Source organism: Aspergillus thermomutatus, assembly GCF_002237265.1.
Source record: "Aspergillus thermomutatus strain HMR AF 39 chromosome Unknown NODE_23, whole genome shotgun sequence".
Taxonomy (NCBI): domain Eukaryota; kingdom Fungi; phylum Ascomycota; class Eurotiomycetes; order Eurotiales; family Aspergillaceae; genus Aspergillus; species Aspergillus thermomutatus.
Window position 1 is genome coordinate 69,856 of NW_020798071.1, and position 14,225 is coordinate 84,080.

A 14,225-nucleotide genomic window follows, 5' to 3' on the forward strand; every position below is an offset into this window, starting at 1 on the left:
TCGACACCTGCTCAACGAGGTCCCTGTCCTGTGGGTGCTCCCCTGTATGTATAGAATATCCAACCGTCAATGATACAAGAAGGAAAAAGAACAAAACGAAGGAGTAACAAATCAGCACGCCTGACAGGAATGAAAGCCCATAATGATGGAAACATGAGGGATTGAAACACAATATGTACTTGAGAAAAGAAAATGTACGCAACCGTCCGGAATAATCAGAAGATATCTAGTCGGGGAAATCGTCTCAGGGACTTGAGTTTGGCCAGCCGAGTCTTCACCTCAGACCACCCGACCTTGAGCTTCTCCTCAAGTCGTCGGTCGCCCTTGATCCTCATCCAGATCAGGACCATACCCAAGATCGCAAGGTCGAAGATGATTTGCCGGAAGGTCACCCAGACAATCCACTTCAGCCAGGTCCAGAGCGCAGACCGGCGACGGTTTGCCAGGGCCCGCGCCTCCATCTGCTCGCGGACAGCGGCGATCTCGGCAGTCATCTTGGTCAAGGCCTGCTCGACCCTCCGTCGCCATCGGCGGTCGCGCTCGCCGGAGCTTACAACGCGGTGTTTCTTGTCTCCTGCTGCTGGTGCTGGTTGTAGTCCTCTCGTTCGCCCTCGTGACTGCGCTTCGTCGTGATCATCGTCGAACCTCTGGCTGTTCTGCTGGCTTTGGTTGTTGTCGTTGTCGTCATCATCCTCATAAAGGGTATCTTGAGCCTCTTCGTACTCTTCCTCCTCCTCGTCCTCTTCATCCTCATCTTCTAATACTTGTGCCTCCTCCTCATCCGCAACGTCCATATTCCCGCGCCGCTGATACAGCCCATCAGGCTGACTCACCGGACTGAGGACGCGTAACCTGGAATCTCCATGATTACGCCCATGACTGTGATCATCCCGCGCCATAGCAATCCTATCCTCGTAGTTGGGACGGGCCAAACGCCCTCCGATGCTCGCATAGTTCGGCTGGGGTAGCCGCGGCACGCCAACATTCTGCACAGGACTCGACGACGAAGAGGACGAGGTATTAGACTTGATCTGGTCCCAGACGAACTCGAGCTCCGCGACGAGCTCGCGCGCCTCGGGGGTCTGCGAAGCGTAGCGGTGCATTGTGTCGATGAGGGTGGAGATGTAGCGCCGTTTGGCCTCAGTGCGGGAGAGCCCGCGCTGCGCGTACCATGCGTCCCTACGCCTCATCAGCACCGGCCCGGGTATGGCAAGTAACAAGAAGCAGAGGGCCAGCATACCATTTCTCACACTCCGCGTAGACGTCCGCGGTATTCCCAACCGGTCGGTCCATGACGCCCTCCACATCGCCCTCTGTGGTATCAATCAGCATATCTGTCCAGCACATGCAAAATCCCCGTATCGAAGAAGCGCCCCTACCCATGCTCTGCTTGTACAAGCCGTAAAGCTTCAATCTCTCCGAGGCAGGCGGTCTCGCGGTGCCCGTCCGCGGGATGCGTTTGACGGTATTGAGGGCATGGACGAAGACTCGGTCTAGCAACCAAACGCATCAGCATCTGATCAACGCAGCTCGACCCAAGATCTCTGGCGCGTGGTCTGGTACATACCCACAGAGTCCGACATGGTGAGATCCGAAGCCTCGAACCGAGCGGGTCCTTCATGAGAGCTAACAGGGAACTTGCGATGGGCCAATTCCGGCGGTGACTTCTCCTGGAGATATCGCGCGAGAATCAAGGGTGGTTGCTCCAGCTTTGAATACGGTCCTCCGCTTCGACGGCGCTGGAACCGGTCGGTAGTCGAGCTCAAAAAAGGGGAGGCGAATGTGATTGCTGAGGTCGAGGATGATCGGAGCGGACCGCACGAGATCCCCAAGCTTCCCCGGATTTGAGCTTCGACCGCAGCAATTGAATGGTGGATGGAGTTGGAGGTCAAGGTGGTATTATGATTGGAATTGGAGATTGAGGTTCTTGTATCGAATGTTGTATTCTCTTTTTTTGTGCAATGGCGGATGATAAGACGGGGGGTGGATGCGTTGGCTGATTGATGGGAGTGATTGCTTGATGATTGCCAGAACAGGTTGTACCGCGGCTCTCGGAGTGCCTGACAGCTGGGACCTGTGATTGACAACTAAACAGCTCCGAGTCGTCATGAACACTTGACAAGTTGTCATTTCTAGCGACTCAATTTAATAAGTCTATACTCGATTGAAAATACTTCTGCTTAATTGTACATTTTCAAAGGCTCAAGGATTCAATACATTTCCATCCATGTGACTTGCATCTTTGATGTGGTGATACATATAGAAATATATTGGTCACTCGATAGATAAGCTCATCTGCACCAGGCAAAGAAAGAGGTTATAATAAAAAGAAAAAACTAGTACAAGATCATTGCTCCACCTTCTTCGTGGACATCGATTCATCTGAATATGCATTCTCGGCATCTACAACCGCCTTCCCTGTCATCACAGGCTGCGCCCTTACTTCTTCGGCCGACGCAGGCGGTCCGGTAAAATGCTTGCGCGCATAGACAATGTACCAGATGATACTGATTGCCGCAAACCCCGCGAACACAACGCTGGCGTAGTTCATCGAGCTGGCAGTCACCGGCAGAAAGACGGGCATGCAGAAAAGGGCTACGGCGAGGACGATCCAGCACACGGTGACCGCGTTAATCGCATACCCGAATTTTCCGAGCGAGAAGGTAGAGTTCTTGAGGTCGCGGCGCCCACGGACCATGGAAATGAGGATGGGGAGACCGTACGAAGTCGACAGGCAGATCGTAGCGACCCCGGTGAACGAGTTGAAGGCCGCGGTCGAGCCGAAGTAGATCAAGCCCAGAAGGCAGTCGACCGCTGCAGAGAGCAAGATCGCATAGACGGGCACATCGAGGCGCTTGTTGACCTTGCGCCAGATGCGGAATCCGGGGATGGCCCCGTCACGGGCGAATGCGTAGGTGCACCGACTGGCAGCCGTCAGGGAGCCGATGCCGGCGAACATCGCGATGCCGAGGATGAGGAACAGCAATCCGAATCCGCCACCAGCCGAGCCAGTCGCTGTCTTGAAGATGAGGCCGATGGGTTGGCCGCTAGCAACGCTGAGGAGGTCCTTCACGGTTGGCAGAACGAAGAGGATGGGGATCAGGTAGATAAGACCGGTGATACCAGCGGCGACAACCGACAGGACGATGGCCTTGGGGACCTCGCGATGAGGATTCTGCACTTCTTCACACATGGCAGCGACCATGCCGTACCCCGTCAAGGTGTAAGCTGCCTGCAGCAACCCGACGAAGAAAGCCCATCCAGAAGGCCTAGCCCAGAGTCAGTGATCCAGGATTTAGAGAGAAGAGGAGAATTGCGAGACACTCACCAACCACTATCCGACGCATCGTAATGCCCAAAAACAAACGCCGCATCCCTCCGATTATCCGCCATAGTCAACAGGACGATCAAGATGATGAGCACACTAGCCGCCGTCCAAAAGATACACACTTTGTTGATCAAGTCCAAGTACTTTGAGAAGAAGATATTGACGACCGCACAGACAAGCACCACCGCCCAGAACATCAGGATGGTCTGCCATGCATTGGCGACGAAATCCTCATTCCACAGCGAAATCGCGCTCAGGATCAGCTGTCCAGTCGAGAAGGTGATACTGAGCGTGACGGTCCAGTTCCCCACGAGCGTCAACCATCCGTCAATGAAGGACATCATCGGGGCCCATTCCTTGGTCGACAGCATGGCGCTCCAGTAGTACACGCCGCCGGCGGTCGGGTAGACGGCGCAGATTTCGGCCAGCGAGGCGGCGATCGCGATCGAGATCAAGGTGACCAGAACCCAGCCCCAGATGATGGTGACGGATTGGCCGTCTGTCAGGGTAATGTACATGGTGGTGCTGAGACCGAAGGGAGCGGCCATGATGGCGAAGGAACTGTTTGGACATGCGACAGATCAGCAGCTGCACCCAAGCCATAGAGGGAGATAAAGTTATGTAGAGCCACGCACAGTCCGAGAATGCTCATCATGCTCAGATTACGAGGCAACTCGCTCTTGTAGCCCATCCTGGCCAGCGCCGCGTCGGCGCTGGCATCAACGGTGACCTCGTGCATTGCAGAGACGACGTTTGGGAGATGGTGCGGGGGAGTTCCGCGGTCAATATCAATGTATGTCGGGTCAGAGGGTCCAATTGTAGATATGAAATCAATTCAGCGATTCATTCCAGTAAGGTCAGGGTGATGATGTGAACACAAGGGTGTCCCGTATTGAGAAGATCAGGTCAAGGGGGAATGGGTGGATATTTGAAGGCAAGACAAGATGATAACATCTCCACTATGGCCCAGCTAGATAGAACACGAGAGATAGATGAGGAATAAGCTTCCGCCGTCCATCGATAACTACGGACATATTCCACTCCTTCGTAGACAGTGGACGGTGTCTCGTGCAGACTTGGCAGAAATGGGAATGGACTCAACCCCGCATATCAGCGGATGGAGACAGTGGACACTGGAAAGGCCGGAGACGCTGATAAGCAGGGTAGGGACAGCCCAATGGTGGCCGGTCTCGGGGCCATTATTATTGACTCTTACGAGGCCAAGGGGCGGTCCGAAAGCGCGCTTCTGTTGCGGGAGCGCGCTGATAACACAGGGAGGAGTCTATTAAGTAGTTTGAATGTATGAGATTAGTTTTATCTTTGATGTCGATATGAGTCTGTTATCTTCATTCTAATAGAAAACATGACACAAGTCAATCATGATCTCAATGTCTACATCACTTATCATCAATGCTCTTACGCTTCTACGGAGTTCATTGTAGTAGCCTAAATACTCAGGCAGACACACACACCACAATCAAATAATCCATGACTAACAGACTTTCCTCTACCCCAGAAATCATACGGTACCGCCCTAAGAGCTTGAACAATCAACAGCTTCCTAGGATACTTTCAACCTGTCTTGCGGGGGAGGAACCATCCAACCGCTCAAATTCAATATCCAAGCTCATGAACAGGATCTTGCCGCTGTCAGGAGAATCATGGATGCCCCCGATGGTTATAACTTATGGGACCTTTCCCCAGATATCTCGTGGCATTCCTCCACCTGCCTATATTCTCATCATGTAATGGATTCACCAAACGTCGACATTTCTGAATCAAGTCTAGCCAAGCGTCTGACCTGAGCGGTCCACAGTCGTGGATCGCTCGGATATCCATCCATCCATCCCGAGTCCTCAACCGAATACCCCAGATTATCTTCCTCCGCGGTGGAGCGTGCGACTTTAGCCATGAGATCATGAGCTACCGATTGCTTAGACTGGGGCGCGATCAACGTGCCATGGACCCATGCCGCGCTTCTTTCGGATGCGGGGTGAGCCTGCTTAGAGCCGTTTCCTGGACTCAGAACCGCACCTTGATTGTCGAGGGCATGTTCAGCAGACCGGCTTGCGCCCTTTAAGCGCACAGGACATTCTGCTAGAAGACTTTGAGAGTGTCGATCATGTCCAGCGCCATCAGGTACTTGCACTGACTTGGCTAATGAAGCAAGTCGAAGTGGAGGGATGCCTGTCACTGGTGTTCCTCTGATTTATCCGTATACAGTCAGTGAAAAGCCGCTCACACCCATTGTATGTCCCATCTCTGTCAAGACAGAGCCCAACTCTGCCTAGCAGCTGCTCATGTTTTTGTTTCTGTTACTGAACCCGTTGCTCCCCATGACAAAAAAGGCATGCAGTAGGTATTGACGCCACAGTTTCCGATTGGTGTGATCAGCATCTGGAAAAACTTGACTTAATCTGTCTGCTGCTCTGCGCGTCCACAGCACCATGCAGAGGTACAAGGCTGTCATGGGCAGGCATCGAACCGAGGAAATATATTCGGCGAGAGCAGGCCCAAATGAAGGACTCGAACCATTGGACAAGAATTTCTTGCTTTTAGAGAATGCCGCGAGCTAGTGTTATATACAAGTATGATTTAAAGAGTACTTTGAGACCTAAATTAATTAGATTCAATTTAAGAGGAGAACCCAGAGAGGAAGCATTAAGCTGATACCAAAGCTAATTATAAGTACTAAGTTAGCGATCGTCGTACCATGGCGCTCTTTGCTCGCATGTAGGGTGAACACGGTAATCTTTGCTTGGCTACGACTAACAGGACCCGAGGGCCCCAACTGCTTAAGTTTAGGATGTAGTCAGAAGCGAGGCGCTATACTAGCTTGTTCATTCATAGCTATCATTCAAAATACACCAGGTCGACTGTCACACATATCGGTGACGGCTGCCACATCCGCTGAGCGCTGAGATCACCCGAACATCTCGCTTGCGGAGAAGAATCAAAGCCATGCTGGCTCGATAGAAGGGTCGGGGTTCAGCAAGGATGAGCGCCAGTAAAGAAGAAGACAGGGAAGGGAGTTTTGGAGGGGGAGTAATGATAAGGAACAGGGGACATGACATAGGAGGGAAATTAGGGGGTATCAAAGAAGGGGACACGAGATAGAGATACTTCATCACTTTATCTCCTTTTTGCTTTTTCAATTTCGCTTCGGGTCCAGTGCTGTGAAGTCCACATGATCACAGGCGAAAGTAGGCCCAGTAGGTCGGATCATGTTCGGAGGACCCGGCACGGTGAATGAGGGTGACAGTGAGAGGGAAGAGATGGAAGAGCAAAGAGGCGCAAAAAGGGGATAGCATCATCACAGAATCAGTCATATGAAAGGAGGAGCAGGATCCAAGTGTGAAGGTCAGTGGCGTAGTGCAGGCAACCTGCGACGACCACCAGAAGCCACGCGATAGGTGTGCCAGTCTCATTACTGAGACGAGAGGGCACAGTGCCAAGTTGCTTTTTCCATCTGACTTCCACTTGTTTGGTCTCTGCCCACTCATTGCCGCCTCGCTCTTCCTTTAATCCATAAACAAGGACGCCTTCACTTTCAAACCACAAGCAAGGCCTTCCAAGTGCAAGGCCTCAAGATGAGTCGCAACCAGCCAGCTAGCGTCAACTCCGTTGTGAATGGACAAGGACGAGGAGGGGATGAATCGAAAACATCGGAAATGTCGAAGTAAAAAGTCGCATAACGAAAAGAGAAAAAGACTTTAAAAACGCCCAATCATGCAGTCGTCAATCCAGATAAATCGTTACATGAGATGATGTAGCTCATAAGCGGCACGCATGTACAGAGAGCATTTCTATCGCGCAAGCACCTTTCATCACGGGCTGAGCTCCGCGCAGATGTCATCGGTGCCATCTAAGCCAAACCCGGCCATGTCGACCGAGTGAAGAGAGCCAGGGCCCCGGCCCAGCGATATGTCAGACGAGGCATAATCGTGCTTGAGTCGCTCGTGAGGTCCGAAGAACGGTCGGTTCTCCTCATTTGGGGTGTTACCATCGCCGGCTGCCCACGGACCATGCTGCCAGAACCGAGTGTTGGCCTGTTGATCACCGAAAAGGTCATGGTGATCGTGGTGAGCTTCGGGCCCGTGACTGGTGAAGTCATTGGGCGACTGGAACCTCAGATGCGACCGACTGAAACTGGAGCACGGAGAGTCTGCGTGGAGGGGTAGGTCAAGACCGGACAAGGGCAGATCCTCAACCGTGGTGATGTCGATGGTCGGATTCTCCGTTTGTTGAGCCAGAGCCGATGCAAGTCGAAGGTTCGAAGCCGAATTTTGGCGGCTGTGGGGGGCCGAACGCTCGATAGCCCGCTGCACGAAGCTGCCACAAGTCTTGAGGATCTTCTCTTGGTCTTCGGTCGACAGACTTGCAAAGTAGTCGTTTGCCAGGGAAGGCTTGGGCAGCTCTGGCGCACAGGGTGTAAGTTCGTAAGTCTTCTTGGCGTACTCGGTGAACCCGGATGGCATATCGTAGGGAGACTGGTAGACGGTCGGAGCCTGAGCACGCTGTTGGTCAAGGTAAGCATACTTGCCAGCCAGTTTGGCCGAGGCAGCGCTGCTCCTGGCGGTAGCCTCCTGCTTGATATTCTCCGACTCCCTCTTCTGCAGCACATCCAACCGCTCGCGGTGACTGACAAGCGAAAACCGGAGCATCTGTAAAAGTCTGGTGACTTCCTCCGACCGCATGTTCAGCGGTTGCAATGGTAGCAAGGTCCCATCAGGGGCCCGAGGTTGTACACGCTGCTGGGCCATGGCAAGTTCGAGTTTCTCGAGGCCATTGGGCGGGGGAACCGAGCCCATGGGACCCAGCAGCGTCTCAACTACCAGCTCAGGACTGACGATGGTATACCCGGCGAAAACATTGGCATGGTCGGTAATTTGGGCCAGGCGACGGCGAGCAATGAGCTCACGAACATTGGCGAAGGTATTGGCGGGGAGACCAGTGTTGGTGTTGGTGTTGGAGTTGTTGGTGCTGTTGTTCTGCTGCTGCTGCTGAGTTTGGAGGGGTTGCGGAGGATGGTAGAAGGGATGTTGCTGCTGTTGAAGTTGGTGGTGGTGGTGATGATGCGATTTGATGACTTGCGGGTACGGAGCATGGCGAGCGGACTGAGTTGGCAAGGTTCGATAGGCTGACGGCATCGCAGAAGCAGCAGCAGCAGAAGCAACAGTGGAGGAGGAGGAGGAGGAGCGAGGGGCAGCAGGACGAGGAGGAGGGGCAAGAGGTCGCTGCAGCAGGGAAGGGCGGTTGGCAGCAGCAGCACTGGCGGCGGCGGCGGCAGCGGCAGCAGCAGGAGAAAGGAGGTGGTGGTGAGGAGGAGGGGCAACGACGGCAGCGGAAGCAGCAGACGCAGACGCAGACGCATATTGAGGGAAATGGTGGGGGTAAGAGGGGAGCCGAGTCACCACACCGCCAAGAGACTTGACGCTGTCCAGGAAATTCGAGCGCGGGTTGTGGACGGACACGCTAGGGTTGTGTGTATATTGAGCCCTACATTCGGTCGATGATTGCCCCAAGTAATACCAGATGTGCTCGCCCTTGTCTAGGTCGACATGCAATGGCGGTGGGGCAGAGACGTGTTTAGTTACGTCCACCGTCTCGAACTCAGCCCACTGATACGGCGATCGCCCGTCGCCAAACGGATTTCCTGCCACCGGCACCGCCGATTCCAATTCCCTCCGAGCATCGGGCTTGCGAGCCAAGTGTGCTGGCAATGGCTTTGTGCCTGGGACTAGAGGTGCGAAATTACTCTTGCGTACAATGAGCAGCCATCTGTATGGCAGCTCAATTACGTCTCTGAATAATCGACGAAGAGAGAAGGATTTCGTCAGCCACAAAGTCTGTAAATATTTCCAATGGGGAAATTTCAAAACAATTCACAAAAACAAGGACTGTTGGAGCAAACCTACCCTCGTGGAAGAATCTTCACCAACAGAGTTCGCTCCTCCGGTCGATTTTGTAGTACTACTGCACCGTTGATCTCCTTGTCTGCCTGGAATTGCACGAGATCTCCTGCTACCAGCCGCTGGGCAGTGGCATTGAGCTTACGATCATAGTCGGCTGCGTCTTTGGTCATCCAAGTTGGCCTCTTTTGGCGATGGTATTTGCACTTGAGGTCGACACTGGGAACTGAGTACTGATTGCCGTCATCGGCAATCACAGCAATGGCGCCGTGTTCGACTTGGACGCCGGCCAGTAGAGCACATGTCGCATGGTAGGATCGTGTACACTTGCCGAAGTTGCATTGGAAGCAGGCACCGCGGACCTCGCGGCAGAAGAGACATTTGAGTCCCATTCGAGCCTTGGGAATGTGATCAATATCACACACCACTTCCTTGCCGGACTCATCGCGAAGGATACTGGTCTCTTCGGTGTACAGGGCACATCGCCGGTGGGCATGAGACTTCCCGTCTTCGGTCGGAAGAAGGTCTTCATAGTCCAGGTCGTTGGGACACAGCAGACAGGGTGCCTTTCGAGGGATCTCAACATTGACTCTCATACGCTTCGCTTTAGTCGTTTCACCGGGATGCTTTCGTTTCCGACCACGGGTTGACGTCTTCTCAGGTACGCTGCGCGGCGGAGTCAAGAGATCGGAAGCACCTTCCATCTGGTCCATGTCACTGTCAAAGTCATCATAGTATTCGGGAGTCGCCTCCCCACGCAGCTTCCGCTCGATTTCGTCGACGTCGATCCAGACACTGTCCGCTTCACAGTTGCATTTCTTGGCCACGCGACCGTAGTCCAGCCATTTCTCTGTCGCGAAATTGACCGACTCGGCACAGTTGTAGCCCAGATTGAAACCAGAATGGTAGCCATACGGATAGGTTATGACGAACTCGCCCTCGTAATGAACCAATTTGTTCACAGTGATACCGTACTGAGACTTCAAGAGACTCGGCGAGACAAGGTAGGTCTTGTGGCGAAGAAACTGGTCGCAGGATTTTGCATCGCTGGGCCAGATGCCTTGTAAGGAGAATGGGTCAGTATCGCTACTGCGTAGAATCAGACTGGACCGGTGCCCACTTACTCTTCATTACCTGTTCAAAGCGAGGAGCGTCTTCTTGCGAAATACTATACCATTGTTTCGGAGCACCAAAGTGAATGTAGTTGATGCTGTATAGATCCACGTCCTCCAGATGCCACGCGAAAGTAGCCTTCCACATTCCCAGATACAGGTAGGCAGTGTTGACGCCAGGAACTTTTTGTCCAATGACATCCAGCAAGTTGGGTAACTTGGCGACGTTCCACGATGTAGTGCTGTCGTCGAACAGAGAGCCGGGCATATCCGCTCCGTATAACGGGTTGTTGAACATGAGCGATTTCCAATAGGCAGTCTCGAGCTCTTCACAACGTTCTTGCGTATATTCCTCCTGATCATGGATGCGGTAGTCGAAAGTTTTGAATGCTGCTTCATCGACTAGGTCGATGTTATCGCCCTGGTTGTGCTTTCTTCGCGCAGTTACGGACTTGGGTTGTCTGCCCTTGGGCTTGGCTGCGGGTAACGACTCGCCATCGCTCAATTCCTCCGACTTCGCCTCGACAGGGTTAGACTCTGGCGATACGGGTGTTGGAGGACCTTCCGGTTTCGTTTTCTCAAGGACATCATCCGCAGGTGGCTCTTCTTTCACTTTCACCTGGTTGGCTCGCTTCGGTGGCCGACCGGGTCCGCGCTTTTGCGAACTTGACCTGGGGGTCTGAAGTTTGGGAGCTGCAGGGGTACGTGTGACTCGTTCCTGATTCCGACGCCTCTCGCCTCGCCGTGCTGGCGGCTGATGACTGCTCTCCTCGCACAAGCCTTTCCACTGAGGAAGATTGTATGTTCGTTGTCGTTCGATATTCGCCTGAGTATAAGTGCCGTGAGAGCCGTGAAATTCCTGCATGATCGGATTCTTCACACGGATTTTCTTGACAGCTTCGTCCAAGGGCGGTTGAGCATCAAGCCTAGATTGAGAGACGATCAGGCCCAACTCTAGAACAACAAAAGAAGGGTCCAGAATCCCTACCATTCCTTGGGAGGAATAACCTTGATTATACCCGACCGCATGCCGTAATGATCAACTTTATTGATGAACGACTGGAAATCACAGAACTGTTCCATCGTCTGCCGGTTGCCCCGTCAGCCCGTGACTTGCAAGGAGGGTATTGCATGAGATCGCAAGACTTACCGGCTTGAAGACAGGAATCTTGCCGCCGCCATAGTAATGGTCAGGCTCAATCACGGTTTCGTCTCCTTCAATCGAATCCTCCATTTTGAGGGCAGAGGCACCAGGATCCAACTCGAGGTCTGAGAGCTCGGAGGGAACACCGTCGGGGGCCTCTTTCTTGCCGTTCGCGCTGTGCGGAGGTGTTATGGAAGCCGCATCGTTCGGACGACTACCGGCGAGGGAATCGAAAGGAGGTTGATCAAGCGCTGCCGCCATCATCTCAAACAAGAGGTCAAAACTCGGGACGCGAATTCGATGGAGATAAGGGCGCCGTCGTCGGAAAATGCGACCGCTGATCGACGGCGAGAAAGGGATTCCCAGCGGTCGGGGAGGAGAGCGTTGAGTGTAGGGAGCTGAGAATCAATCTCTGCTGAGTTGTAGGATGATCGTCAACGTTGCGATCGTATAGTTTCGTCTTTCCGATATCTTTTCGATATGTCGCTCGGAGCGAAGGGAAAAATCCGGTCGGTAAAGGGGTGGTTGGAAAAAAAGTGAAAGCAGCTGGTGTTGAGGTTTGGTTCCTGAACAAAGGGTATATTTATCTCAATGACAAGAAAACCATGAGAACAAAGGGAAGAATAATAGGTAGGCAGTGCTAGATGAAGAGATAGGAAATTAGCAAGTGAATAATGATGAGATTGATATCACCAGCATTAGGAAAGGCCAAAAGCAAGCAAAGCAAAGGCCCCTCTCAGTCTCCGGTCTGCGAGATTGGAGTGAGGAGATTTGCCGTGTTGCAGGACCAAGAAGCAAGTGATACGGTGATTGATGAGCAACGAGGGCGCTAGCTCACCAACGATTACAGCTAAAGGGCTAGCGGAAAGGCGATGTGGGAAGCTAAGGGCAGGGAAAGCGGGAAGGGAAGGGCAGAGAACCAGAGGCAGAAGGGCCAATGCCAGCAGTCACGTCCGAAAAGGTCGATAGTGGAACCACCGGACAGAGGCTACAGAGCAGCACGATGGCCTGACGCTTGGAGAACCAGAATCCAGAAGAGTTGAAGTGGAATTTGCGAGATGGGGAACGCCAGTAATATTCAGAGAATGATGGAAGGGATGCGTGTGGGTGGAGAGCTGTGGATTCTAGTGATTCTAGGAGTATGTAGGATGATGATAGCCTGAGCGCCTGAAAATCAACCCAAGCGATTCTAAGGCACCAAACTCGGCAAGGAAAGTGGCTGATGGCCTGAAAAAGATGGTGAATACAGGGCTAAGGTGACATAGCACATCTTCGGAGTCGGAGCCTCGAGGTACCAAAATTCAAAGTAGATCAATTGACTTACCTGAAAGTTATCTTCAACTACGAGAATAAAACCTGGAAGAAGGACGAGTGAACTCGCGACAACTGTTACTACTGTACTTGCGAGAGGTCACTACAGAGTAGAACCAAGCTGAATACAACAATCGAGGCATTGCTTGTGCTCAAGGCTCAACGAAAAAAAAGAGTCACGTGAGTAACGTGACGCCGCAACAATATTAATAAGAAGCATCAGCAACCCTCAGGATAAGATTTACACGCACATAGCAGCCATCAATATGAGAGGGACAAGGCTGCGTAGTAGTTCGGGTACCGGCGGACCGGCAAAAAGAATTGGCACTGGCGATGATTATTGATAGACATGATCTCATCAGCATAGAATCTGATTCGACAGATAGGGAATTAGCCGGCTTCATTTTTGGGCTGGCGATCTCTGGCAATATCATCATCCTGTTGTTCCGTAAATACCAATGTCAAAGATAATAGTAATAATGGCATGGTTATGAAACAATTATGGCTGCAGCAGAATCATATGTTGCTTATTAATCTCTGCTAAATAGGCCCTTCTAGCTGCTATTCATATCCAGTAGTCAACACAATTCAGTCTTCCATTGGTACCTAGAAGCAACACCGACAGGATCGTATGAGCTCTCCTGCAGCATTAATTAGTGTATCCTCACTCTTAATAACTATGTAGCTATTTGATTTTCGAAGTAGCAAGGTCGAAAGTAACAGTCAAAGGTAGCAGTGACAGCAACAAGCAGACAATATTCGCTCGCAGAGCCTCGAATCCACCATATACATCCACATATTCTTTTACCCATCGTTGACTTCGGTCAATTTCCTCTTTCAAGAAAGAGATGGAACATAGCAGTGATACAACCTCTGCACTCTCTAATTTAGCTCCATTTCTTGTATATCCCCATAAGAAGTTCTTTGAGCGGGATTAGGCCGTCCTGAAGCAACTGTCCACTAATATAAAGGATGAAGGTAGTTGGATTACCGCCAGTTCTGAATGCATCCATGACCTGGACTGGTACAGAAAACAAGGAGATCAGGAATCCAAATGAGCATATAAGCCCCTCAATCAATATCCAGTTCATGCTTCCCATCTTCCCAAAAAGACCGCTGGGTCACTGGACCAGCATGAAACAGAACGTAGCCTCTTGCCCAGCCTCAGAGCCTCAGTCAAATCAACATTCCTTCTGCCCTGCAGATATATCCCTTATAATACAAGCTGCCATGTAGTGCATACTTCACCCTTGTGAGTTTCTGCTTAATCCCCATCAAGCTTTTCACCAGACCAAACCACTAAGCCTTAGACATCACCTCCTAAACCTCACTTGGCTGGCATCCTTTTACCCTCTCCATGAGGATATATTCAGTGCCCACCAGGTTAGGTCATGACGGAGAGCTCCAGGAGAGAAACC

The 14,225-nt window shown here is 52.1% G+C and overlaps 2 protein-coding genes across 2 annotated transcripts; both read right to left on the reverse strand.

The window, feature by feature from the left end:
• Window positions 1-215: 215 nt before the first annotated feature.
• Window positions 216-4,067, reverse strand: CDV56_106998 (putative GABA permease; the record flags this gene model as incomplete). The annotated part of the gene is made up of 7 exons (XM_026760617.1): window positions 216-1,179; window positions 1,241-1,313; window positions 1,380-1,493; window positions 1,568-1,739; window positions 2,444-3,269; window positions 3,329-3,889; window positions 3,964-4,067. The coding sequence occupies 7 exons, from the start codon at window positions 4,065-4,067 to the stop codon at window positions 216-218; spliced, it is 2,814 nt and encodes a 937-aa protein (XP_026617433.1).
• A 3,088-nt stretch (window positions 4,068-7,155) lies between these two features.
• Window positions 7,156-11,760, reverse strand: CDV56_107321 (putative jumonji family transcription factor; the record flags this gene model as incomplete). The annotated part of the gene is made up of 5 exons (XM_026760940.1): window positions 7,156-9,109; window positions 9,247-10,300; window positions 10,365-11,278; window positions 11,341-11,438; window positions 11,503-11,760. The coding sequence occupies 5 exons, from the start codon at window positions 11,758-11,760 to the stop codon at window positions 7,156-7,158; spliced, it is 4,278 nt and encodes a 1,425-aa protein (XP_026617434.1).
• Window positions 11,761-14,225: the final 2,465 nt, after the last annotated feature.